This window comes from Physeter macrocephalus, chromosome 19 (assembly GCF_002837175.3).
Source record: "Physeter macrocephalus isolate SW-GA chromosome 19, ASM283717v5, whole genome shotgun sequence".
Lineage (NCBI taxonomy): Eukaryota > Metazoa > Chordata > Mammalia > Artiodactyla > Physeteridae > Physeter > Physeter macrocephalus.
In genome coordinates, this window is record NC_041232.1 from 36,057,871 (window position 1) to 36,083,535 (window position 25,665).

The 25,665-nt window shown below is 38.8% G+C and overlaps 1 protein-coding gene and 1 long non-coding RNA gene across 2 annotated transcripts in view; one reads left to right on the forward strand and one right to left on the reverse strand.

Annotated features, from left to right (window-relative positions):
* Window positions 1-1,144: 1,144 nt before the first annotated feature.
* Window positions 1,145-25,665, forward strand: part of MIB1 (MIB E3 ubiquitin protein ligase 1) — a 121,440-nt gene continuing 96,919 nt past the window's right edge. Inside the window, exons 1-3 of the mRNA XM_024120568.3 lie at window positions 1,145-1,458; window positions 20,962-21,133; window positions 22,938-23,067. Coding sequence (XP_023976336.1) covers window positions 1,230-1,458; window positions 20,962-21,133; window positions 22,938-23,067 — 531 coding nt within the window. The 5' untranslated portion in view covers window positions 1,145-1,229. The remainder of the gene's footprint in view (window positions 1,459-20,961; window positions 21,134-22,937; window positions 23,068-25,665) is intronic.
* Window positions 18,122-25,665, reverse strand: part of LOC114484338 (uncharacterized) — a 60,141-nt gene continuing 52,597 nt past the window's right edge. Inside the window, exon 5 of the long non-coding RNA XR_003677089.2 lies at window positions 18,122-18,242. This is a non-coding gene — a long non-coding RNA (uncharacterized lncRNA). The remainder of the gene's footprint in view (window positions 18,243-25,665) is intronic.

The window sequence follows — 25,665 nt, forward strand, 5'->3', positions numbered from 1 at the left end:
TGTAATGGCCTATATGGGAAAAGAATCTAAAAAATAGTATATATATGTATATGTATAATAGATTCACTTTGCTGTACACCTGAAATTAACACAACATTGTAAATCAACTATACGCCAATAAAAATTAAAAACAAAAAGACTAAAACGTTATGTAATCCCAAATTCACACTTAGTACATCCAGGTACGCTAGAACTTGTTGAAAAACTGACCTCACCAGATGTACCCGGTTTCAGCTGCCCAGACCACATCCGGATCCTCACTGCCTCCAGTCCCACCTAAAAATCGGCCAGACTCACTTCCTTGCCCCGCCCCTTCCCTCACAGCCAATGGGACGCGCGGCACAACCAGTCCGCAACAACTCCAGGGAACCGCCCCTCCCTCGTCTCAGACTGGGGCTGGGCGTCTGCCCCTTAGCTTGTCCAGGAAGTGCGCATGCGCACCCTCACAGGGCCTTGGCAAGGCGCTTAGGGAACGATTTTCCTCTGCTTTCTTTCTCCAGTCGCGCGACTCTGCAAAACCCTTCCACCGTAGTTTCTGAGGAGCCCTGTCCTAATCCCCTCAGAGAACGTGCTGCTGCGGCCTTCGGTGCGCCAGTACCCGGATGTGGCGCCGCTCTCGCCCGGCGGAGACTCTGTTGCTGGGCGGAGCGCGGCGGTGTGCGCGGGGGCAGAGAGAAGGGGGCCCCTGGGCCCGGGCGCTCGCCGGACGCCGGCAGGTACCATCACTGCCCACGGGGGAGAAGGCGGCGCCGGCGCTCGGGCGTCCACCCCGGAGCGAGGGCCCGGGGGAGAAAATAGGCCGGCAGTTAAGCTTGCTCCCCGCCGCCCGCGCCGTCTCCCCGGGGCTAACCTCCCCCGGCCCCCTGTGCTCCCCGCGCTCCCTGTTGGGGGAGAGCGTGGTCTCCTGGCGGCCGTCGCTGTAGCCCGGCCGGGGAGCCCGGAGGAAGCGGGGGAGTCCCCGCCCACGGCCCCCTGTTCTCTGCCCGCCCGCCGCCGCCGCCTCGGAGCTGCTGCAGTCCAGCCTCCAGTACGAGCGGGGGGCGCGGCGGCGACGGCTGGGGAGCGGCTGTGGGCTCGGCGGGGACCGCGCCGCCGCCCCCGTGAGTTATTCTCACGTCCCCCGGGGCTCGCTGCCGCCCCCGCCGGCGCCGAGAGTCCGGCCCGGGCCCAACTCCCTCACGGGTCCCCCGGCGGCGGCGGCGGCGGCGGAGCCCACCGCTCGGGCTCCGATGAGTAACTCCAGGAATAACCGGGTGATGGTGGAAGGGGTCGGGGCCCGAGTGGTGCGCGGCCCGGACTGGAAGTGGGGGAAGCAGGACGGCGGCGAGGGCCATGTGGGCACGGTCCGGAGCTTCGAGAGCCCCGAGGAGGTGGTGGTGGTGTGGGACAACGGCACCGCCGCCAACTACCGCTGCTCCGGGGCCTACGACCTGCGTATCCTGGACAGCGCGCCCACGGGTAAGCGGCGGCCACCTGGCCCGGGGCCTGCGCGCGTGGGGGCAGGGGCGACGCGGGGTGCGGGGGCGTCGGGAGGCCTGGGAGAAGCCGGTGGTGGAACGCCTACCGTGCAGCGCCTGGCTGGAGGGAGCGGGGAAGGAGCCAAAGGGAATTTTAGGTTCAATACCTGGTAAACAAAAACTTGCAAAAAAGACCCCTCTTCTCTTCCCTCCGTCCCATCCCCAAGGGAAATGATGGCTGCACTATCACGGGGATGCTTTCAAGCCTGGAAGGCACAAAGCACCGGGAAGACCGCAGACACTTCCCCTCCTCCTTCTCCTCTAGGGAAGGGGTCTGGAGAGGCCTGTCTAATATGCCATTGAAATTAATCAGCCACCGAGTGATGAGTGTCTGAAGGGAGGCTTGCTTTGCCATATGGTGTTTAGTTGACCGGTTACAATTGCCGAGGGGCCGTTGGTACCTCGGATTTGTTGCGATACCCTTTTTTCCTCCTCATCTAACACATAGAAAGACTTGGAGTTCAGTAGCTGAATGCTGCTACTTAGTACCCTGTGGAATGATTTTTCATTTTGTTTCGATGTATATCTTTATAACCAATAGAGGGAAAAACAGCCTAAGCTGTTGAACCCTTTCTTTGTGTTAAATACTCTTTTCAAGTGGAAGATAGGTATAGGGGACACCTGATATCTTTTAACATCTCAGTTCATTTGTAAGGTTATGTCAGAGACTTATCCATTAACATAGCAATGAGTCAGTGTCCTTCTTGATTGACCAAATTTCAGGGAACTGTTTGTTACTGACTCTAGAATTTTTATATAATATGATAAACTGAAAGCTTGCTCTCAAAATAATTTAATCGAATTCATTTTCACATAGATTTATCCTTGGTACTCTGTTCAGTAGGAAATAGTTTCAAATTTAAAATTTGATAATTTTCAGAATGCTTAAATAAGCTATTTTTAAAGCTTTATGATTGAGTTTGGCAAAACCTAACAAATCCTGAAATAGGTACATAGTTATTGTTAGCACCAATAAAAAGGAAATTAACACAAGGCAATTCAGTTTTTGAATAGATAATTCATAAAATTGTGTTTCTTTGCTGGCTTTTTAAACATTGCAGAGGATTTATGTGCAGGACCAACACAGTACAAAAAGGGGCCACCACTGTTACCAGTTTCTTGTGTGTACTTACAGAATACTCACTGCAAGCATATGTATTAACGTATTGTAAATCTGCAACCCTTTTAAGGCCCAGTGGTAATAAAGTACTATATTCTTTTCTGTACTTTTGCTTCTTAACTTAATAGTACCTATTAGTGATTGTTCCATGTTAGCATGGAACATAGATGTCTGCCTTATTCTTTCATAGCTGCATAATATTACAGTGATTGGATGCAGTAATTTATTTAACCAGTTCTTTGTTGATGGGTATTTGTAGTCTTTCAGGTTTTCTTATTTACAGTGATGCATTGAATGAATCCTTGTACGTGTATCCTGTGCATGTGTACTGAGTACCTTGGAAGTGGAATTGCTGCATCAAAGAGTGCACATATTTAATATTTTGAGAGATGTTGACTAAATGCCTTGGGAAGACATTTTACCAATTTACCCTCCTACAACACTGTGTGGGGCCTATTCCTGTTTCTGCACACTCTTAAAATTTTATCCTGCTAGCTCAAGCTAAAGTTTGAGCTCAATAATTTGGAGGCATCTTGGGATCAGTAATTGTAGGTTTATGGGGAATTTTAAATATCTTTCCAGGGTAAAGGTAAAGTGTAACAGATCCTGTATTACAGCGATTTTTGAAGGGATATTCATGTTGTCTCTATGTTTTCTAGTATGGAGTATATCTGTCATGTACATAGTTTCATTATCTTATGTAAAAACAGGTATTTTTCAGAGGTTTAAAAAATCTTAGTTTACAGGATAATTTTACACATTATTTAATTTGTTGGTATGTATCAATTCATCTTGTTCATCTGATTCTGTTAGCAAACATTTTAAAAACACTTCTGGAGAAAATTAATGTTAAATAAAGCAAGAAAGTAAAGTTTCTTTAAAAAGAAAACGTATGGTATGTTAAAATGTAGAACAGTACTGTTTGTTGTTTAGGACAGGGTTTCTCAGTTTTGGCACTATTGCTGTTTTGGACTGATTAGATAATTCTTTGCTGGAGGGGCTGTCCTGTGCACTGTGGCCAGCATCCCTGGCCTCTACCCACTGGTTGCAGTTATGATAACCCAACATTTTTGCCAGATATGATTGCTGCGGGTTGGTACTCATTGGTTTGGGCATATGTACCTATGTGGTAAAAGTATACCAAAAAATAATAATAAATGCCAAGTTCAAGAGAGTGGCTATCTTTACACTGAAGGAAATGGAGTGTAGTAATTTTTTGGGTAAGTTTTATGTCTTAAACTGGGTGGTGGTACATAGGTGTGTGTTATATTTTTATGCCTTTTGTGTTCTTAAATTTCATAGTTAGTTTTAAAAAGTCTTGTAATATTTACCAGGACAACTGAGATTGTCTTTGGTTATTCATTCTTTGTTCCTTACTTGTTACTCACATTATATGAACAGAAAATTTATTGCAGTCTGTTTGGGAATTAAGAAATGGGTAGCTTTTAAAATAAAATTCTGTGAAACTTTCCTGAGAATTAAGGATTCTGGAATGGTTGAGTCATTTTGAATCTTTCTGATATTTCTTTACTGTGTGTTGGAGATTTGGTCTGAGGGTTGTATGTGGGGTCTGTAACATTTTGGCACAGAAGCTTTGTTTTTTTTTTTTCTTTCAGGTGACACATGATAAATTTGAATTTATGGTCTAGGATAGTAAAACCTTGAGAAGAGGAGCATTTAGTATATATTTGAATGATATAACTTCTATCTTGTATCCAGATATACTTGGTTAATTTGTAGTGAGCAAGAAGATCGTGAAAATATATACGTTATTGGTGAATTAGTTTGAAGTTAATTTTGTGAAGTCTGTAATCAAGTAGATATAGTTGACCTTTTATCATTTAGTTACTGATTTTATAGGATTTGGGGAGAAATGTGTTTTTACTTAATGCTTGTTTTTTGGTCACTTGACTACAGTGTTGTATTGTTACCAGAGAAAGAGTGGAGAAAATAAATATGGGTTTCCTATTAAAGTTCTTTCTACCCTCCTGGGTATGGATAACGAAAGTTAGGAGTATAGATGATTAGGTTTATTTAAAACTACCTTCTGGTATTTTTGGTCCAGGCTGCTTGGGGGGCAGTTCTTTGTACTTTTCTTCCACCCTAGCAAAGAGTGCTTCTTAAGGTCATTTGTGGACCAGCTCCTTAGATGTCATTATTCAATTGAAGGTCTAGAAGTGCTGACCCTGGATAAAAAGTGAAGTGGATTAATAACCCTCAGTGTTGCCTTTCTGAGGCCTCCTGTTTCTCTTCTGATCTGTTTCTAGAACTACAGGAGAAAAGAGTGTTATCAGGGGACAGAGTCTTAGGAAAAAACAGGACTTGTGTGAACAATGTTTGGGGAATAGGATGCCAGACCTGGAAAGGATGAGATTTTGTGAGAGGTTTTTTACTAATGGCATCTGTAAGGAAAACTTGATTTTCATATAGATCCTATCTATTTTAAATACTTATGTAAAATGTCTTCTTTTTTATCTTCATCTGCTAAAACAATGTTTTAAGTGATGAAAGTCCATCTAGTTTTAATACTCCTTGTAAATTGCAGCTTGGTTGAACTGAGGACCTCAAGAAATCAACTTGAAGATCTCCAGAAATAGTTATCCCTCTGTCAGTACTTCTCAAACAGACAGTAAGCATGCAGATTAACTGGGAACCTTTAAAAATAGACATTCTCATTCAGTAGGTATGGGATTCAGCAAGAGTAGTTTAAAAGCGCCCAGGTGATGCAGATGATGCTGGCTCATGGACACACTTTGAATAGCAGGATGCTAAGTGACTGCTTGTCTTTTGAGATGTCCAGGCTCTCTGTTGTTTCCTTTTCCCCTCAGCTGATTCCAAGCCTTCATTGTTTGTCAGTAATATATGTCTTCAGTTTTGGAGACTGACATTATTGGGCAGGAAGAAGGGGAGGAAATAAAGGAACATGAAACAGCTTTCTTTTAAAAAAAAAACAAAAAACAGTCTTTTTCTTTTTTTAACTATTTTTTAAAAATTTATTTATTTTATTTTATTTGTTTTTGGCTGTGTTGGGTCCTAGTTGCTGCATGCAGGTTTTCTCTAGTTTCCGCGAGAGGGGGCTACTCTTCATTGCGGTGTGCAGGCTTATTGCGGGGGCTTCTCTTGTTGCGGAGCACGGGCTCTAGTTGCGTGGGCTTCAGTAGTTGTGGCACCCGGGCTCAGTAGTTGTGGCTTGCGGGCTCTAGAGTGCAGGCTCAGTCGTTGGGACGCACAGGCTTAGTTGCTCCGTGGCATGTGGGATCTTCCCGGACCAGGGCTCAAACCCGAGTCCCCTGCGTTGGTAGGTGGATTCTTAACCACTGTGCCACCAGGGAAGTCCCGAAACAGCTTTCTAATATATGTATTTGTTTGCAAATATAATGCTGTCTTAATATATATTCTTGTTCTAAACTTATCTCTCTGGTTGGATTAGGTATTGCTTTTGGATGTATTTCCTGGTAGCTGCCCACCAGGTTCTCTCTTCCACCTTCCTTAATTGCTAGGCAGTGTGATCACAGTGCACTCTGTGCTTCTGTCTACTGCCACAGGTATGCTGTGTTGTAATTGTCTTTTGCATGAGATTATTAGTTTGAGAGGAAGGAGTGTGTGTGTGTTCCTTGTATCTCCATTTTCTAGCAAAGCCATAGCTCTGGATGAATATTTTCTGAATAAGATGCTCTTTTCAAAGAACTTTGGACTCATTTGCTCTGTGGTTATATAGATATTATCCTAACACAGATAAAAGGGAAGGCTTGGAGAGATGAAGAGACTTGTCCAGTCACAGAGGTGCTGAGTGGCAGATGTAGGGATGAAAACCCAGTTCATTGCTTTTCCTCATCATTCTCTCTTCCATTGATAGTATAGTAGTTCAGAAATGATCACCATTTGTATTACTTTTCCTGAGGGAAAATTGATTAGGAAATTTAAATAATTCTAGTCTGAGATATGGTTATTTGATTAACAATGTAACATTGTTGGAGAGTAATGGTTTTTCTGTGTGTATCCAACATGACAGGTAGTTTATTACATGTAATTATCTTTAGCCTCCTTATATCAGTCCTGTGAAAGAGTTTTTGCAAAGTAATTGCTCTCAAAGCAAGTAATTGAGCTGCACATGAGGCTGTCAGATTCTCCAGCTCAGCTGGTCAGCCTTTACTATATGGTATTGTTTTTTTACTTTATTGGGGTTCTTCATCTTTCATGTTTTCTTTGTTCCAAACAGTGGCCCAAAGTCCCAGTCATCCTGCACTCTTGAAGCCAAGCTCTGCCCTTGGCAGAAGATGTGACATGGTCATATCTCTGAACTATCAGATCTTACTGAAACTCACCTTGTTCATAAAGCTTCTTTTGTTTTATGAGAAAGATTGGCTTATTAATATTTATGTTTGTATGTGTGTGCTCAGGGGCAACATAGATACTTACATTACCTGGTGTGGGAGAAAATTTTCATTTAGAAGTTAGAAGCCAGCTAGCTAGCTTTTTCGTTTAGCAATGAAATAAATGGATTATATCAATTTAAATATAAATTTCCCTCTACCTTTGAAAATTTGATTTAATGTTAATAGTAAAGAGCTAATATCTATTCATACAGCTAAATCACAGCTAACCTGGGAAATACAAGTTAAAAAAAGAGATTTCACCCCATTTAGATTGATTAAAAGTCTAGAAATAGTATGCATTGATAAAGAATATGGGGAAATCAGAACTCTCAAGTTACTGGTGGGATTGTAAATTAGTACAACTACTTTGAGAGGCAGTTTGGCAACATCTTGTAAATTAAAAAAAAAAATTCATGTATCCTGCAATTGAGAAAATTTACTTCTAAATGTTATGTCACGAGATTCTCAAGCACACATCCATAAAGAGATATGTATAAAAAAATTCACTGCAGTCTTGTTTATAAAAGCAGTAATTTGAAGTGACTGAAAATTTATATGTAGAGTATATTATGTTGCGTGAGTCCCATACAATAAAATATTATCAGTTAAAATGAAAGAATTAGCCTATATTTACCAGATATATGGTGAGTGAAAAAGTAGATTTCAAAGAGATACTGTAGATAAAACTGTGTTTTTTATGTAAGTTTGAAAAAAGACTTAAAAGTTCTTTTTATGGAAAAATATATGTAGAAAAAGGATAAAGGCTTAGACTGAAAGGATCTAACCTCAGGGTGGTATTTTGGTATTTTGCTTTTCATCTCATCGAATTATTATTATTCTTTTTCTTTTTAACGAGAGCAATGTGATTTTTCTTCATTTTTTTTGAAATCTTGGTTTAGTATGTTAGTAAATCAAGTCTGATTCTACATTGAGTTTGTTTCCATTCTTGATTTTGTTGGATGCATTAGCTCTCAGGAGCCCTCACAAAGATAGACGATAGATCCAAAGGGAAGAAGTGCATTTCTGATGTGTGCTTGCTGGTTATGAAGCTGTTGTCTCTTGCCTTCAGCTCATCCTCTGTGCTCCTGCCCCTGAGGCTGGGCTGGGACTCTGCACATGGTATTTTTCCTTTGTCAGCTGGATCCCTGTTGGCTCTGCCAATAGGGGGCGCTGGATGGAGACTGGAAGGCTTGGGGGTGGGGAGGGGTATACGCTTTCTTGTTTTGCTTGCTCTTTCTTCAGGTATCATTTCACTGAGCAGGATTTCAGTGTCAGTATTTGATTCCAGTTTGCTTATTTCCAACACCATCAGAAGTAGCCTGATGTGTGCCCCCCCACCCCGTGACGCTAGCACCTACCTGCCAGTTGCAACCCCTCTTTAAAGGTCTGGATCCCAGCCCTATGAGACCCCTCCTTTAAGCCTCTTCCTTTTTTTTTTTTTTTTTTTTTTAATATGCCATGATTTATTTCTTTTTTAAAATTTATTTACTTATTTTTATTTTTGGCTGCATTGGGTCTTTGTTGCTGTGCACGGGCTTTCTGCCAGTTGCAACCCCTCTTTAAAGGTCTGGATCCCAGCCCTATGAGACCCCTCCTTTAAGCCTCTTCCTTTTTTTTTTTTTTTTTTTTAATATGCCATGATTTATTTCTTAAAATTTATTTATTTTTTTTTTTTTAATATGCCATGATTTATTTCTTTTTTAAAATTTATTTACTTATTTTTATTTTTGGCTGCATTGGGTCTTTGTTGCTGTGCACGGGCTTTCTCTAGTTGTGGCAAGCGGGGGCTACTCTTTGTTGCGGTGTGCCTGCTTCTTATTGCAGTGGCTTCTCTTGTTGTGGAGCACAGGCTCTAGGTGCGTGGGCTTCAGTAGTTGCGGCTCGTGGGCTGTAGAGCACAGGCTCAGTAGTTGTGGCACATGGGCTTAGTTGCTCTGGGGCATGTGGGATCTTCCCAGACCAGGGCTCGAACCCATCTCCCCTGCATTGGCAGGTGGATTCTTAACCACTGCGCCATGTAAGTCCCCGCCTCTTAACATTTTAATAATACTATTTTTCATTGTTTTCCCATTTTTACAAGTGGTGTGGTTTCCTGTCTCCTGACTGGACCCTGATTAATACAATGTGTTTATCAAATCTCAATCTTATTTTTCTATCCCATTTACCAGTTAAGTAAACATTTTTATTGAAACTTAGTAATTTTCCATCTTTTCTGATGCTGATCATTTCTAACAAATGAATTGGATAGTGTTTCACTTTTACATTGTGAATAAATAAATTCAAAATCCACTGAATTTAAAATGAAATAAAAGTGATTTTCCTTTATGGATGCAGATATTAGAGTTTATTGGTGATACACATTGTTTCAGCATTAAAGACCATATAATGATGGAAGTATCTCCAAATGTCAGTTTTCACCGTGCTTACTCTAGTTTCTTTTGGACTGCGTTTATTTTCTTATTTATTGTCAGACATCACCTTTACCTGGAAGGGATAGATTAAATGGTATAATTTAAAAATATATGTATCTTCTAGGGAGCACACTGTTAACAACCACTTTTCATTCCAGAAAAGGTGTGCAATTTGGGAGTACTTATTTTATTTAAAAAAAATGGAACTATTCTTAATTTTGACCCTCAAGCACTTTGTTGCAAGATAATCAACATGTTGTTTTGTATCATTAGGAGGTGCTCCACAAGACTGCTTAACTAGGCACAAAATAGGTGCAGCCCATCTTAATGTGCAAGAAGTGAGCCACAGTGTTAGACCCTCAGGCTGTCAAACTCCCACTCACCTTTAGTACACCTTGTATTCTGTGTGTGATTTTTTTCTTTTTTTTGTGGAGACCCACTGAGGGTGCTAGTATCAGCTGAATAATGTACAATTAATAACCTAATTTCATTCATAGATTTTTAGCAAAATAATAAATATAGGGAATTCCCTGGCAGTCCAGTGGTTGAGACTCTGAGCTTTCACTGCTGAGGGCCTGGGTTCAATCCCTGGTCAGGACCTAAGATCCCACAAGCTGTGTGGTGTGGCCAAAAAAAAAAAAAAAAAAGAAAAATAGTAAATATAAAAGTATTAATGGAGGTCCACAACCCTTTATTCAGAATGCTTGGGACTGAATTTATAAACTTTTGTTAATGCCCATTTCCAGGTCCACAGCAGCACCCTGTCATCAGATACACCAATATTTCTGCAGGAAGCATATGAATGGTTATACTGAGGGGGTAAATAAAGACTACACAGCCTCTTGTTTGTTCAGATCAGGATTTACCACTAAGTGAGTTTCCTGCTCATTTACAAAAAACTTAAAGACTTTTGGGATTTTGGAACAGATAAGAAATTGTGGGCTTATCTCTTTAATTTCATAGGATCATCTTTTGTATTTCCTGGGTTATGTGCTTCACTTTGAAAACCATTGCACTGTCACCAAGCAGGAGCTTATGCATTTTAAGTATCTGTAGGGAAATGCCTTTTTTAGGATGCTCCTCATTCTCCTAAGCCCATTTCTTTACTCATATACTTTCATATGTCCCCATACCAATTTAGCTTGCCTTTTTTTTTTATCATCATGTTTGCATTACAGCGATTAAACCACCTCCTCAGATGGAACTAGGAACACAGGAACAATTTTGATCTTTGCCCGTAGATTAGCTCTATGTAAATAAGTTCTTGTGAAATAGTCTGGTACCTAAGTTATCTTTAAAATTTTGTTTCTGAGGGAAAATGGTTCTGAATTCTAAACAGCTGGCTTTTAAATGAACTTGTAGGACACAACTAAGATAAGGTGGGGTTTAAATTAACGGAGGAGATAATGGAATGCAGCAGGTAGTCCAGACATTCATTTCTGGCTTTGGAGTGCCTTTGGGAGCATATTTACTTTTGTAGATGCTTGCTGTGGTTAGGGTTAGTTTATATTCTCTAAGCACACTCATGATAAGAGTATATAGCTTTCTCCTGGGATGGATTTATCTTCTTGATGATAATTTTGTTCCGAAAAAATCAAGAAATGGGGTAGAAACGTTTTGATATTAAAAAAAATCATTATTTGAATTTTGGGAGTTTTGCAGGGCTAGTGATAATAAATCATAAAAGTTTGAGATTGTAATATTTTACATTGTGGTGCCTTGCTCACCCCTCTTTTCCAGTCTCTTATCATGGAGTAGTGGAAAATGCACGAGCTTAGTAGGGAAGTCAAGATATTTGTTCATTCTAGATTTTCTCACGTGGCCTCGTTAACTAGGGGAATGGACTAACATTTACTGAGCTCCCATCATGTGTCAGGAACTATGCTAAGCTTTTTATATACTTTATCTCATTTAATCCTCCTAAAAGTGTTGTTTGATAGCCTTCATTTTACTTATGAGAAAACAGGCTATGAGAAATGAACTAATTTAATTTGCCCAAGATTTCATAAGTAATTGGTTGATGGTTGAGATTCAAATCTAGGTTTGTCAGTCTTTTTTTTCCCCCTGCCTTATAACATTAGTCTCTTTAAAACTTTAATTCTTCACCTGTAAAATGAAGTTGGAGTAGGTCAAGGTACACAGGTGTTTTGCTTGTAAAATGAAAAAATGAATTTTTATCTGTTAGCAGGAAAAAAAATAAAGTGGATAAAATTCTTATTTTTGTTTGACCTCATTAATTTTCTACTCTTGTGTAACAAGTGCTAAAAATAACAAATATATTACTAAAATTGCCAGTTGTATGCCTAATTTGACACCTTATTTCTTTTGTTTGGACTGTGTAAGGCATGATTGTAATTTTATTATGAAAGCTTATAACAAAGTAGAGTAGCAGAGGCTGCAAAAATAGATGAGAGAATAACTTGTCCAACAGAAAAGATATGATGAAAGAGTTGTAGATTTTGGGTGAGGCACTTTCAAAGACATCTCCTTAACTCATAACAGGAGTTGGTTGGAAGTAGATGGTGTTTCACTCTACAACACTTTTGAAATTAACTAAGAAGTAAATAATCTTTTCAATTTTAAAAATGTATCTCTTTGAGATTTATTTGAATATTAGAATAGGATTTAATAACTTATATTTTGAGTGCAGAAGGTTGAATGGGGAACATGATGCCCTAGATATGTAATTATTCTTCAAATAAAATCAGAGCTAAGTAGAGGGAAAAACCCTGGTAGGGTAAGAGCATAAGAGGCCAAGCTTTGTAATCAGACTTCTCACATGGGTTTGAATTTGAGCCCGCCGCTTACTAATGTGTGCCTTCATATCCTCAATTTCTTCATCTGTAAATGAGGATAATAATGCCTACCTTTTAGTATTGCTGGGAAAGTTAATAAAATATATGTGAAGCACCTAGCTTGGTACCGATTTAAGTAGTGGTTAGTATTATTAATAATAACAATACTGTTTTCACTAATTTACTGTTTCTCAAGAGTAAGGAATGTGGAGTACACCAACCAGCTGGCAGGTCACAAAGGCCTCACCCTCAATAGGAATTTTAATTACATTTCAGCCAGTTTCTAAACCATAAGTACTTTGATGGTTCAGGGAGAATAAGATGCATACTCTAGTTGGTTAACCCTCTTTAATCTCTGTAAACTTTTTGTCATATTGATTTGGGGTTAAAATTGAATGAATCCATAAATCAGAAATAGGAATTCTTGGTTGGTTGAGTGACATCAGCAGACGGTTATGCCACAACAAGTAATTGCTTTTAAACACTGGTCAATGACTTGTAAATTATTTTTTGAGGTTAGGTGAAATCTTTTAATTAGGGCAAAAGGTTAGAGGATTAACTAGGCACTATACTAGTCTACTAGGAATGCTTATTTTTTATTTTAAAAAAGTTTTAAAATTTTTTACATAGTATTTAAGATATCCAAGTGGATAAGTGATTAATAAATAACTGTGGACCTATCTAGAAATAAAGCATTTCTAATGTTAAAACACTCTCTGTACTTCTTCCCAATTTCATTCCCTTCCTCTCCTAAAGTAACCACTGTGTAGAAATTAGTAATTCCCATGGATTTCTTTACATTTATGCTGTGTTGTATATATCTGTAAACAGTGCATAGTACTTTATTTGCAACATTCTGTATTCTTGAATAATTTTAAAATTCAGCATTATGGTTGAAGGATTCATCCATGTTGAATTGTGTGGCTCTTGAGCGTTCATTTTAGGTATTCCATTGTATACCTAATACATATCTTCACTCTCTTGTTAATGAACATTTACATTGTTTACTTTTTCTTTTGCTCTTATACAAAGTGATAATTCACATATTCTTGTTCCATGGTTAAGTGCTTCACATAATGAACTGCTTGTTATGAGAACCTTCTCTCTTTCAATCATTTTTCTCTCTAGAAATTTAACATTTTACTTAAATAAATCAGTGCTTTATGAATTTGAGCTGTTTTTCTTGGCTCTTTTAAGAACTTGTGGTTATTGATCTCGACCATAGTGTTTTACTGGTCTCAAAAAATTTGCCAACAAAAAGGCTTAAGCTATGTAAATTCTCTAAGTTATTGAATTTAGGTGAGATGTCATTAAAATGTAGAGCAGATGGTCATTTGAGTATTAGAATGGGTCAAAAGCTATCATCGGGTGGTTCGTTTAACGGTGGCAGATGTCTTCATAAAGCTTAGCAAAGGGAAAGAGTGTTAACTCTCTAGGGTGGTATGGTATTCTTTAGGAAGGAGAAAAAGCATTCATGGGTTTAGTTAGGGAATTAAATTTTATTGAATTTTTAAGGAATAACTCTTGCTAGGGCTAAGGAGGTTTAGAGTGGAAGAGAATGCTTTCAGTTGAGAATGAATTGGGTGGATGAAGTAAGGGGGAACAAAAAAGCTACCAGAGTAAGAGACCAGTAAAATGTTGACCTTGTTCATTTAATCCTTTTTCCTTTTTTATGTTTTCTTTAAATGTCATCTTTTGTTTTAAAGTCAATTAATTGCATTCTCATTAAAAATTCTGTACTGCTCATTTTGGTAGTGGAGTGGGTTGCTTTGTTTACTTTTTCCAATTCTCAGCATTAGTCTGTTTCACAGCTGTTCAGTAGCTTTGTTGGCATTTGAACTGTGGGAACCAAGACAGGATTTGGATGTGCTTTTGTGTGCATTAGTGGTTTTCCTGAAGTATTCTTTAAAACCGTGAATTGTAGAAGTTTTTAATTTTTTTTTAACCAGTTATTGTATGTTTAAATGGTTGCTTTTAAAGAAAGCCTGTACTCAGATTATGAGCTCATGAATGTTATTGTATTTTGGAGAAAATGAACTTAGAGATGAAAAATATGTAAATGGGGAACAGCTGAAAACTGGGCTTTTCCTTTTCTGGTCAAGTGAGGAGGTTGGGATACATTTTCCCTATGCCTTTCATCAGTCAGCACTCATTTGAAGAGCTGTGCAGATAAATTAGGATATACCTCTTAGTGTGTATTGGATACCCATTTGTTTAGTGTATTTGACTTTTTGTGATGGCATAGGAGACCTATTTTAGACCTGTTCAGAAACTTGGGGCGTTTACTGTTACTGCTTATTTGACGTTAATTAGGATGTTTTTGGTCATGATGCTTTCCTGTGGTAAGACAAATTAGACTCTTAAGGCACGTGGCAATAAGGAGTGTACTTATTAGCTATATATTTTCTTTTCATAAGCACAGAATAGCTCAGTTAGGGTAAGGGTTAAAAGACATAAAAACTCAGTAGCAGTGTACCACATTGCTAAAGTTACTTTGAAAGTTGGTTTCTGTAAATACTTGGAGTTCCTCATGTTTTTGTTTATTTTTAGCTTTTATTTATAAGTGATACGTACCAGCATTTCTGATGCTTATACTGCATATTAAATGCTCCTTCTCACCCAGCTGCTTCCTAGAATTAATACATACCCAGTGTAGAAAACTTGGAAAACCCCAAAGGGCGATCCTGTCAAGCACATTTTGGGGGTTATCTTTCTAGTTTTTCTGGGCACATGTGTTATATATATAATGTAATTTATGTTCCAAAGTGCTCTATTGTAATTCTTTGCATACTGCTTTATAAAATAATAATATAGTTTACCATCTCAGTAGCATTTCTTCTACAACATGGTTTAATAACTGCATAGAATTTCTATGGATTACCTTAGTTTACACATAAATAGCTGCATCCCCATCTTTTCAACATGTTATGTTAAATTTTTATTTACTGCAAACAATTTAGTATCATGAGATGTACCTTTTAAAAAATTTGAAGACAGGGTCAAAAATCTTTTAAAGCATTTGAAACATTTTGCAAGTACCTTCCATAGAGATTGTATCAATTTCTGTTTCCCTCTCAGCAGTATGACTGGCTCTCTTGACACCATCTTCGTGTACACTGACATATTATTTTAATCTGTTCTAATGTAAGAGGATAAAGTTGGTATCTCTTGTTTTGTATTTTCTTTTTAAAATTATGAAATCAATATACTTATAATAAAACTAAACAATTGAAAAGTGTATGTAATAAAGCTAAACAACTGAAAAGTTTATACAGAAAAAATGTGAAGGTGCCCTCTCCTTCCTCATCTGTGTACCCTCAACCACTGTCAGCAGTTTGGAGGAGTTTCCAGGTTTTCTCTATTTATACACTTCTTATAGGTGTGTGTGACTTCTAGGTTTTGTGTCATGCTTAGAGAGACTTTACTCAGAATTGTAAAAGATGCCGTTCAACTATTTTTTCTAGCACTTTTATGGTTTTTTTCATATTTAGCTCTTTATCCACATTTTTGCTATGCTGTACTGCAGGGAACTGTAATTTAAGAAAGATTGTAACTTTTTTTTTTTTTTTTTGTCGGTATGCGGGCCTCTCACTGCCGCGGCCTCCCCCGTTGCGGAGCACAGGCTCCGGACGCGCAGGCTCAGCGGCCATGGCTCACGGGCCCAGCCGCTCCGCAGCACGCGGGATCCTCCCGGACCGGGGCACGAACCCGTGTCCCCTGCAAAGGCAGGCGGGCTCTCAACCACTGCACCACCAGGGAAGCCCTGTAACTTATTTTTAACTTGCTTTGTTCTAGTTGCAATGGTTACACAACAAATACCCCCAAACTTAGTGGTGTGAAACAGTTTATATGCTCAGGGCTTCTACCCCTCAGGGATTTGGAGAGGCTCAGTGGGGAATGGCTTGCCTCTGCTCCACAGTATCTAGGGCCCCAGCTAGGAGGGGCTGCACAGCCAGGCTTCCTCGGGCATCTCTTTATACCTCTTTATGGCTTCACCAAGTGGTCTCCTCTCTGTGGCAGCTTCAGGGTAGCCAGACTTAGTATGAAAGAACTGCCAAGGCATGTGGGGGCATGAATCCTGAGGGGGAGAGAGAGACATGGACAGACAGGTGGCACAGAAGTCATATGGTGTCACTTCTGCCACCTTCTATTAAACAAGGCAGTTGCAGATGTCCCCCCAGGATCAGTGGGGAGGAAAACAGACTCGCCTCTTGATGGCCACTTGTCATTCATTGTCCTCTTGTCAGAAGAGCACTTGGGGTGGATATAGATCGGTGAGGCTTTCTTTGGAAAATACAATCTGCCACACCTTTCCTCCATTTTAAGTATACACTCAGTTTTCCAGGAATGTGCCTGATATAAAATGCATAAATAAAGCAGGGTGTACCTGTATTTCAGTATTTAAATTGATGAATTAAAAAAACCCTCATATTGTGATTCTTGCCATTTCTAATTAAAAAGTGCAATTTTATGAAAATTTAAAATTCATTTTAGTAGGCTTGCATCAGACAATTATGACAGTTCTTCAAAATCTTTGTCTGTTGATAGGTTTTAGAATTTACCTTACAAAATATCTTTATGTGAGCTAGGATAATTTCTTTCTTAACTTTGTAGATTTTTGCTATTTGTGCTGGGAGATAACATCAGGAATAATTACAAAATTATGTTTTCAAAGTGAACATTATAAGGAATGGTTATATATTGATTTAAAGCAAAATATAGCAAATTTTTTGTAACCCATGGGATGATTAGCCAGGTTATGGATTATTTGGTACTTAAAAAAAAATCCTTCTGTGATTGAAAAACACCAAACAAATCCTTTTCTGTGTATTCATTTATACACCCCAAAAGGAAGAATAGATTTGACCTTTTTGTATTGTAAAAGACTGAAGCATGCAATACTAGTGAACGCTGGTAGCTCTGAGTTGTGCAGCTATAAATTTTTTTTTAATTTGGTTTTTAATTTTAGTTTACAGTCTGTTAGACTAGAGTATAATTTTTTTAAAAAAATTATTTTATTTTTGGCTGTGTTGGGTCTTCATTTCTGTGTGAGGGCTTTCTCCAGTTGTGGCGAGTGGGGACCACTCTTCATCGCGGTGCGTGGGCCTCTCACTGTCACGGCCTCTCCCGTTGTGGAGCACAGACTCCAGACACGCAAGCTCAGTAGTTGTGGCTTACGGGCTTAGTTGCTCTGCGGCACGTGGGATCTTCCCAGACCAGGGCTCGAACCCGTGTCCCTTGCATTGGCAGGCAGATTCTTAACCACTGCGCCACCAGGGAAGCCCCTAGAGTATAATTTCTTTTGGGCCTATGGCTGATGCTAATTTTCATGATTGATGCAGTCAGAATTAGCCATAGGCTAGATTGAGAAGTGGTGGATGAACTACTCTTGTGTAGGACTGTCTCACATGGCAGTTGTGTCCTCTGTTGCTGTTCTGGAGTGAAAACAATTAAAGGAACGGAGAGGACAGGTACAGCTGCAGGGAAGCCACAAACTTTGGGGAAAAACCTGAGATAAAAGAGTAATTAGCAAATGGAGAGGGCGGGTAATTTGCCAAAATGGGGGTAATCCACACATGAATAATTGAATATTTTCTGTATGCAGTCTCTGGGAAATTGAGAAATTTATTGAGTTCTTTAATTTTTGTGTAAGTATTGCTGAATTTGCCTGGGGTATGTGATGACTTTGATCATTAAATTATTTAAATAGATGACTAGTACATTTAATATATCTATATTAAGATTAAGTTAATTGCAGTATAATTCTTTATACTTACCTTTTATCCTAACGCCTTTCAGGGTATGTTTACTTCTATTATATCACTTTAGCTTCACAGTGTCCCTTTCCTTATTGTCTTAGTCTGCTTGGGATGCCATAACAATCTACCACAGACTGGGTGATTTAAACAACAGGAATTTATTTCTCACAGTTCTAGAGGCTGGGTAGTCCAAGTTCAGGTGGGTGGCCACTTCCGTTCCCTATTGAGGGCTCTTTCCTTGGCTTGCAGATCGCTGCCTTCTTGCTTTGTTTTCACGTGAAAGAGAAAGAGAGAGAGAGACACTTTGGTCTCTCTTCCTCTTCCTAGAAAGACACTAATCCCATCATGGGAGTCCCACCCTCATTGCCTCATCTAAACCTAATTACCTCCCAGAGGCTTTACCTCCAAATATCATCACATTGGAGATTAGGGATTTTGGGGGGAACCTCTCAGTCCATAACATCTGTGAAAGGAAGTATTTTCTCAATTTATAGATGAGAATATTGGTCCCAGGGTAGTTTAAAAAGCTTGATTCTGAGCATTACCTAGCCAGTAAGTTATGTAAGTAGCTTCTGAAATCGCATACCTTTGTTTTCCCCATTTAATGCAACAATTTAAATATACAGATCAGAAATTATGTTTTATGTTATTATCTCCCAGCATGACTCTAAAATTTATCTCTAAGTCTCTGACTATATTTCATAACCCTGCCAAACAAGTAAAGCTGCTCCTGGTTCATTGAACATACTCTGTGCTCTTCTGAGGTTTCTTTCTTCCTTTGAAAGGTCTACTCATCCACCATTTCTAAAAAACGTTTCCTGATTCTTTTTTTTTTTTGGATTTAGTTTCTTGAATGAGTTTCTCAGTGGAGCCCCTAGCTTGCATTATTTGATAAGCATGTGCTTATTTATGTTTTTGTTGGTGGCTCCCTTTCTGTTTTTTTTTTTTTTTTCTCTTTCTGTTTTTTAAGGGAGCATTTCTAGGTTTCAGTTTATTGTGCTGTTTGTTCCTAAATATCTCTAATACTTATCTATTTGTATTCTCTTTAGTGATCTTATTTATACTTTTTTTGTTTTTTTTGTTACCTTCTACATCTTTTATTTTCTAACCCATAGCCACCAAGACCTAAATCTCTCTTGACTCTTTTTCTCTCCACTTCCACTATCATCACCCTGGCTTAAACTACCATTATCTCACCTGTACTACTGTGTAAGCTTCTTAGTACTTGACTTTGTTTCTCTAGCCCCTTTTACTTTCTTCCTTTCTGTTCTTCCTACCATAGCAAGAGTGATACTTGAAAGTAGCAGAGGGCCTGCCCACAGTAGCAGTGAAGAAATAGTTAACTGAATGAATCAGTAGGTCCTGATGTCTGCTGTCTTCTCTGTCTCTACAGCCAAGCATTTGTGTGGTAGGAGACTGCAGAAGGATTGCACGCAAAACATATTTGGTGTTGGTGTCATGCTCTTTTGTAGTTTACTAGACATCCCAGCTTCCTTTCAGTGTTCATTCTTCCTCCTTCCCTCCCTCCCTTTTTTCTTCTTAACCATCTCAGCTAGGGCACTTTATTTAGAATCTGGTTACCTTACTCATAGGGATTTTAAACTGGGATATAGAAAATGAATTATGTAGCATTTTTCCCCTTACCAGGAAGTAGCAGTAGTGTATTAGTTCTTGCAGAGTTTAGCTACAGTATTACTACTGTTGTATTCTAGTTTTTGCGTGTACTTCACATTCTCATTTTATTCTTAGAACATACCTTTCCTTTAAAGAACATATTACCTCCTCCGAAGGAAGTTGAGGTTCTGAGAACTAAAATGACTCATTTCTTTAATTATTGAACATCTCTAAACTTATACAAAATAGAGAATAGTATAATGAACCCCCATGTTACTTGTTACCCAACTTCAACATGAGCAATCTTGTTTCATCTAAACCCACCTTACTTCCCCTCCCTCTCCACCAATTATTTTGAAATAAATACTGTTGTTTTATATGTAAGTACTTCAGTTAAAATGACTTTTTCATGGACACAGAGGTAGCTGTTGACAGAGCCAGAACTTGATCTAGGGGAGTGTCAGTATTGTACAGACAACTTAGCCCTTGTTTGTAGTTCAACATTGGGCATGACCATACAGCATGTGTCATGAATAGTGACACTGATGTTCACAGGCCACACATTGTTTTAAAAAACTCCTAGTTTTAATTTATTGAACAAGTGATCTTAGTAGAATAGTAAAGGAACATTATTCCCCAATCTTATTACCCTACAATGTCAGTTATTTTCATTAATTTATAGTGGTACTTTTATAGTTCTAACATGTATCTCACCTATCCATGTGAACATTTTTAGTATAGGTTATATTACCAAGTGCTTGTTTTCTTTTTCTAGTGTTAATTTCTTCTTGTTCTTTAAGGAAAAAAGAAAACCCACGACAAACTCAAGTTTGTTTCCCAAACTGGGAAACTTGCTTGCTAATCATTGTCTAAAGTTTATTGTTGATGGGGAAAAGGTTGTCAATACATAGGGATAAATGCTAAAGTTAATTGATAGTTTGTTTCTGATATCATGAGGATAAAACTGTCTTTTCTTTTGGAATTTTTACCTGGAGAATAGGTTCACATTCCTCAAAAGATTTTTGTGTGTTTGAAGTCTGAAATACCTACTTGGTGATAAAGGATTCTTCTTTCTTTCTCTGGATTGAACCTAAATTTCAGTTTGTGGATGAGAGCAAGGAAAGTGCTACTGAGAAGTGTTCTTACTAATGCAAAAAGAAGGGATAGAAAATATTTAGTCTATAATTTGTACTGGTTAAAATATTCGCAATCTGTTATCTTGAAACTATATATGGTACATTTGAAATATTATTTCTTGCTTTATTGAACTATTTTGTAAAATGCTGTGTTCTTATTTTTTCCCTTAGGGAATAATATTCAAATAAATAATACTTGTAATTAATGTAAGTGTGTATCCTTGTTTTAATAGGCATCAAGCATGATGGAACCATGTGTGATACCTGCCGCCAGCAACCAATCATTGGCATTCGATGGAAATGTGCGGAGTGTACTAATTATGATTTGTGCACAGTTTGTTATCATGGAGATAAACATCATTTAAGGCATCGCTTTTATAGAATTACTACACCAGGAAGTGAGCGGTATGGCAATCCATTTTTTTTTTCAATTGCAATTCCTTGTTTCTATTGAATTTTTTATACCATTCAGCGTTAAAAATAGGATCAGATAAAAATAGGATCAGGAAATAGCTTCTGACAGCTGGTTTAGTCAAGAAGTAGCAATTACCAGGCTAGATGTGGACCAGGCCTACCACATAGCGAGAAAAGAGCTCTGTGAAGATAGAGATACATGTATTTTTCCAGGATAATCTGAGCTGTTCTTTCTCTAGGGTAGAGACTTGGCACTGCTCAGTGTTTGGAAATGAAAGGGTGGCCCAAGGGAGGCTGATTGTTTTCTCTGTATGCATTCTATCTTGTGAACACTAGAGCCCATTTATTGAATTGAGACATTTATTAAGACTACAGAGCATTAAGACTATACTGTGTAAATTTGAAGATTAATAAGACGTTATTCTTAAGGAGTTTACAAATTAAGGTATTATTTGATCAACAGCGATTATCATGTGATGTTTCAGATGCGTATTAAGTGTCTTAGGAGAAAAGAGAGAAGACTTAATTGTGAATGGGTGCAGAGTTTCAGGTGATTGAGTATTCTCATGTAGCTATGACTAATGCATAGGAGCAAGAATCAAGTCAGTGACAAGGAGGCAGCAGGAGTAATAGGAAAATTGATTTTTGTGTCAGACTGTCCTGGTTCAGATCCTGGTCCTGCCATTTATTAAGTGAGTAACTTTCAACAGATTATTTATTTTTGTCTTTTGCTTACAATTTTTAAAGTTAGGGTATAGTAAAGATATTCTGAAAATGAATAGAATAATGAGATAAAAGCAGAGCAGAAGAAAAAAACCCCGAGTCTTTTTGATTTTTAGGAATGAGAAGGATGTAGAAGAATAAGGGATAGAAGACCTTGGAAAACCGTGCTTGTCTAGATAGTTGAGTATAGAATCTTTTTCAAGGTCTGTAGTCTCTTGTAGGTATGCACTACTTTAGAGACAGTTTAGTGTAGGTCAAATCCAGACCACAGATGTATTTTACTTGACTTACACAGTGATGTAAATTTTTGAACAATTGCTAAGCTTTTTAAACCCGGTGATTTCACAGAAAAATCAGGTTTATGAATTCTAACCCTATTCTGTTCCCCCACCCTCCAAAGACTGTCAACACAGGTCCTGCATTTGTTCTTGGCAGCAGTTGGCTGAAGCACAGGAACACCTGTACCCTTTAGACAAATCATACTCTGGAGTTCACCAAAGTCCCTACCACTCCCTATTGTTTTCCCCAGCCTGAGGTCAAGTGCCATTTGCCATTTGTCATTGCTGTGGTGCTATCTTTCTTAGGCCCTCATTTGTAGTACTTGCCTGACAGTTGTAGGGTTTTGAATTTGCCATCTCTAAAGTAGTGAAGAGTGTGGTGATACCCTGAAGGGGTTAGACTGGATTCATGTGTTGATTCCATTCCAATTTAACTTTTGTGACCTTGGGCAAGTTACTTACCTCTTTGGGACTTAGTTTCCTCATTTGTAAAATGAATAATAATACCTTCATCTTAGGGACTGTAACAGACTTTATACCTCTGTAAGTGCTTTTATGTATAGGAAAAGCTAAGTAAATATTAGCGGTTATTATTATTATTCCAACTACTAATGTCTTCATCATCATAACCTGTGTAATGTGGAAAGTGTTCCTGTACCATGCTGTTATGGTATTAACCAGAACAAAGAAAAACCTTTTATATTTTCAGAATAACCTTTTTTATAATCTTATTTTAAAAAATAAACTGCTGTTACCTATTTTTATATAAATTTGAAAATAAATAATTTTTTTAGGGTTCTGTTAGAGTCCCGTAGAAAATCTAAGAAGATTACAGCCAGAGGGATCTTTGCAGGTGCCAGAGTGGTACGAGGAGTGGACTGGCAGTGGGAAGATCAGGATGGAGGAAATGGACGTAGGGGAAAGGTAAAAATTGCTTTTGATTCATCACGTTATTCTAGAATATTGTACATTCAGTAGATTTTATAACTACTGTAGTTGAATTTCTTGGCCCATTTTTTAATGCCAATAACAATGTCTTAAGTTTTCATTTTTTTTTCCCCTGGAAGAAGAAAGATTGTTCCTGCTCTGTTGTACATATTGGCGTTCCGTGAGAAGGTTGTAGGGTAGATTTTACCTTTCCACTTTTAGGCTTCATGTGGCCGTTTTGTTGCCCAGAATGCCTTTCTGAACATCCTGTTTGGGCTAGTCCTCCCTAAGCAGTATCTCATGCTCTTGACTTTCTTGTTATTAAAATTTCATTTGAATGTACTTGTTTTATATTCCATTCCCCCAAAGGTCTGTTTCTGAGGGGTAATAGGCAGCTACTTTGTTATTCAGTCCACTTAACTCCTTACCCTTCTCAGGAGGCGTGTAGAGCTGTCTGGGGTCAGTTATAGCAGTTATTCTGAAGGGAATTTTGTACAGCCTCTTTAATGGGGTGGGATAGCCAGAGATATTAGGGTGAATGGGTTGTTGGTTTTACTTATTTGGATTTCATGTTGCTTTTGCTGATGATTCATTTGTTGATTCAGTCAGTCACATGTTAAATGTGTATTTTCTGTGTTTTGCTAGATGTACGGAAATGAACAGCATTTCACGTTTGAGACTTTGAAGTCAATTAATGTCAGTTCTGTTACCTTCTTTAAAATATTGTTTTTAGCATTAAGGAATGATGATTTTAAAGTATCTGTCATCTGAGGAACTCTTCCTAGGAACTCGAAAGCCTCTTTTGTACAACTTGGTGCTATATAGATTCTTCTGAATTTGAGATTTTTAAACTTTTTGTCAAATAGATGTTTTCTAAATTCAGAGTATTGTTATATTGATTTAATTTCAAGTAATAAGGTCTGATTTTAACCTTTGGAAGTTGGACAGAAATATTTTGGCTTATATGTTTTAAGTACTTTGATTTTTATTAAGGAAGCAATGTTGTTTTTTTTTTAATTTAGTAAATATTTATTGAACACTTAGGTGAAGGATTCTGTTCCAAGCATGAGGGTTATGGGAATAAACAAAAGAGGCAAAGTTCCTACTCTTCTGAAACCTATATTCTAATTAGGGGAGATGGACAACCAGAAATATAAATCTAAATTCTGTGACTGTAGTGCGGCCTGTTGACCAGCAGCATTGGTGTCACCTGAAAGCTTGTTAGAAGTATAATAGGTAATAGGTCCCCTTCCTCCTAGACTTTCTAAATTAGGATCTTCATTTTAACAAGAGCCCTAAGTCATTCAGGTGTATATTAAAGTTTGAGAAGCACATTTCTAAAAAGAAAAATAGACCAGTGTGAATTTGGGAAAGGCGCCACCGCTGGGTGGATGGAGTGATGTGGGGACATGCTTGGCAAGCCAGTGGTAGAGAGAAGGTACCCCTTTGAGCATGGACACAGGAACAGCCTTGTCCCCGTGCATAAGGTCTTGGTAAGTGGAGCTCAGGCTGGAGGTCAGCCTCTATTCTCCTCCTTGGCAAGGCCCTTTGTGCAGTTAACAACTTCTGTAATCATTTATAGCAATCCTGTGTCATATAGGATGTATAAAATGGATGTTAAAGCTTAAAGAATAATAATAAAATTTTAAAAAGCAAACGTTTTTTCCTACTATACAGATTAAAAAATAGAATGTTATGAATACCTTTAAAAGCCTTCTGTTTACCCTTTCCCAATTGCAAGCCCTGCAAGAACTCATTAGTGAGTCCTGGGAAACACAGGGCTCAGCACGGTCAGGACATCAGGCAAGGCAGAAGTATGGGCCAAGTGCAGGACACTGGACAGGAATATGGTCAGAGGACATGGGTTACTATGCATTTTTTTGCTTCTAAGCTTACCATGGTCCACCTCAAAGTTTTAGGAGTGGGTCAAAGCAGAATATTCTGTGGGGTAAGATGAGAGACCTCAGTTGATTTAGGTGGCAGAGAATGCGGGGTGGAGGGGAGAGTGGGAACCTCATCATTACATAGTCCAACAAGCCAAGTACAGTGGAGAATTTGGGTCAGGCTCACTCAGGCAGTGTGACCTTAGGTTGACAAAATGGTGCAATGGCAGTGGGCATCTGGGTGATAAGAGCCTTCAGCATGTCTGGCCTGTGAATCACATGGCTACAGTTCAGACAGATTGCCCTTGATGCCTGGTACCCAGCAGTCATCCTGGCAGCTCCCTTTGATGGATGCCCTTGCCTCTTTCCTGGCTGGATCCCATGTTTTCTTTCTTTTTTTTTTTTTTAAAGCATTTAAAAAAAAATTATTTATTTAATTTATTTATTTTTGGCTGCATTGGGTCTTTGTTGCTGCATGCGCGCTTTCTCTAGTTGTGGCATGTGGTGGCTACTTTTCATTGTGGTGCACAGGCTTCTCATTGTGGTGGCTTCTCTTGTTGTGGAGCTCGGGCTCTAGGCACATGGGCTTCAGTAGTTGTGGCATGCAGGCTCAGTAGTTGTGGCACGCGGGCTCAGTAGTTGTGGCGCACGGGCTTAGTTGCTCCACGGCATGTGGGATCTTCCTGGGCCAGGGCTCGAACCCGTGTCCCTT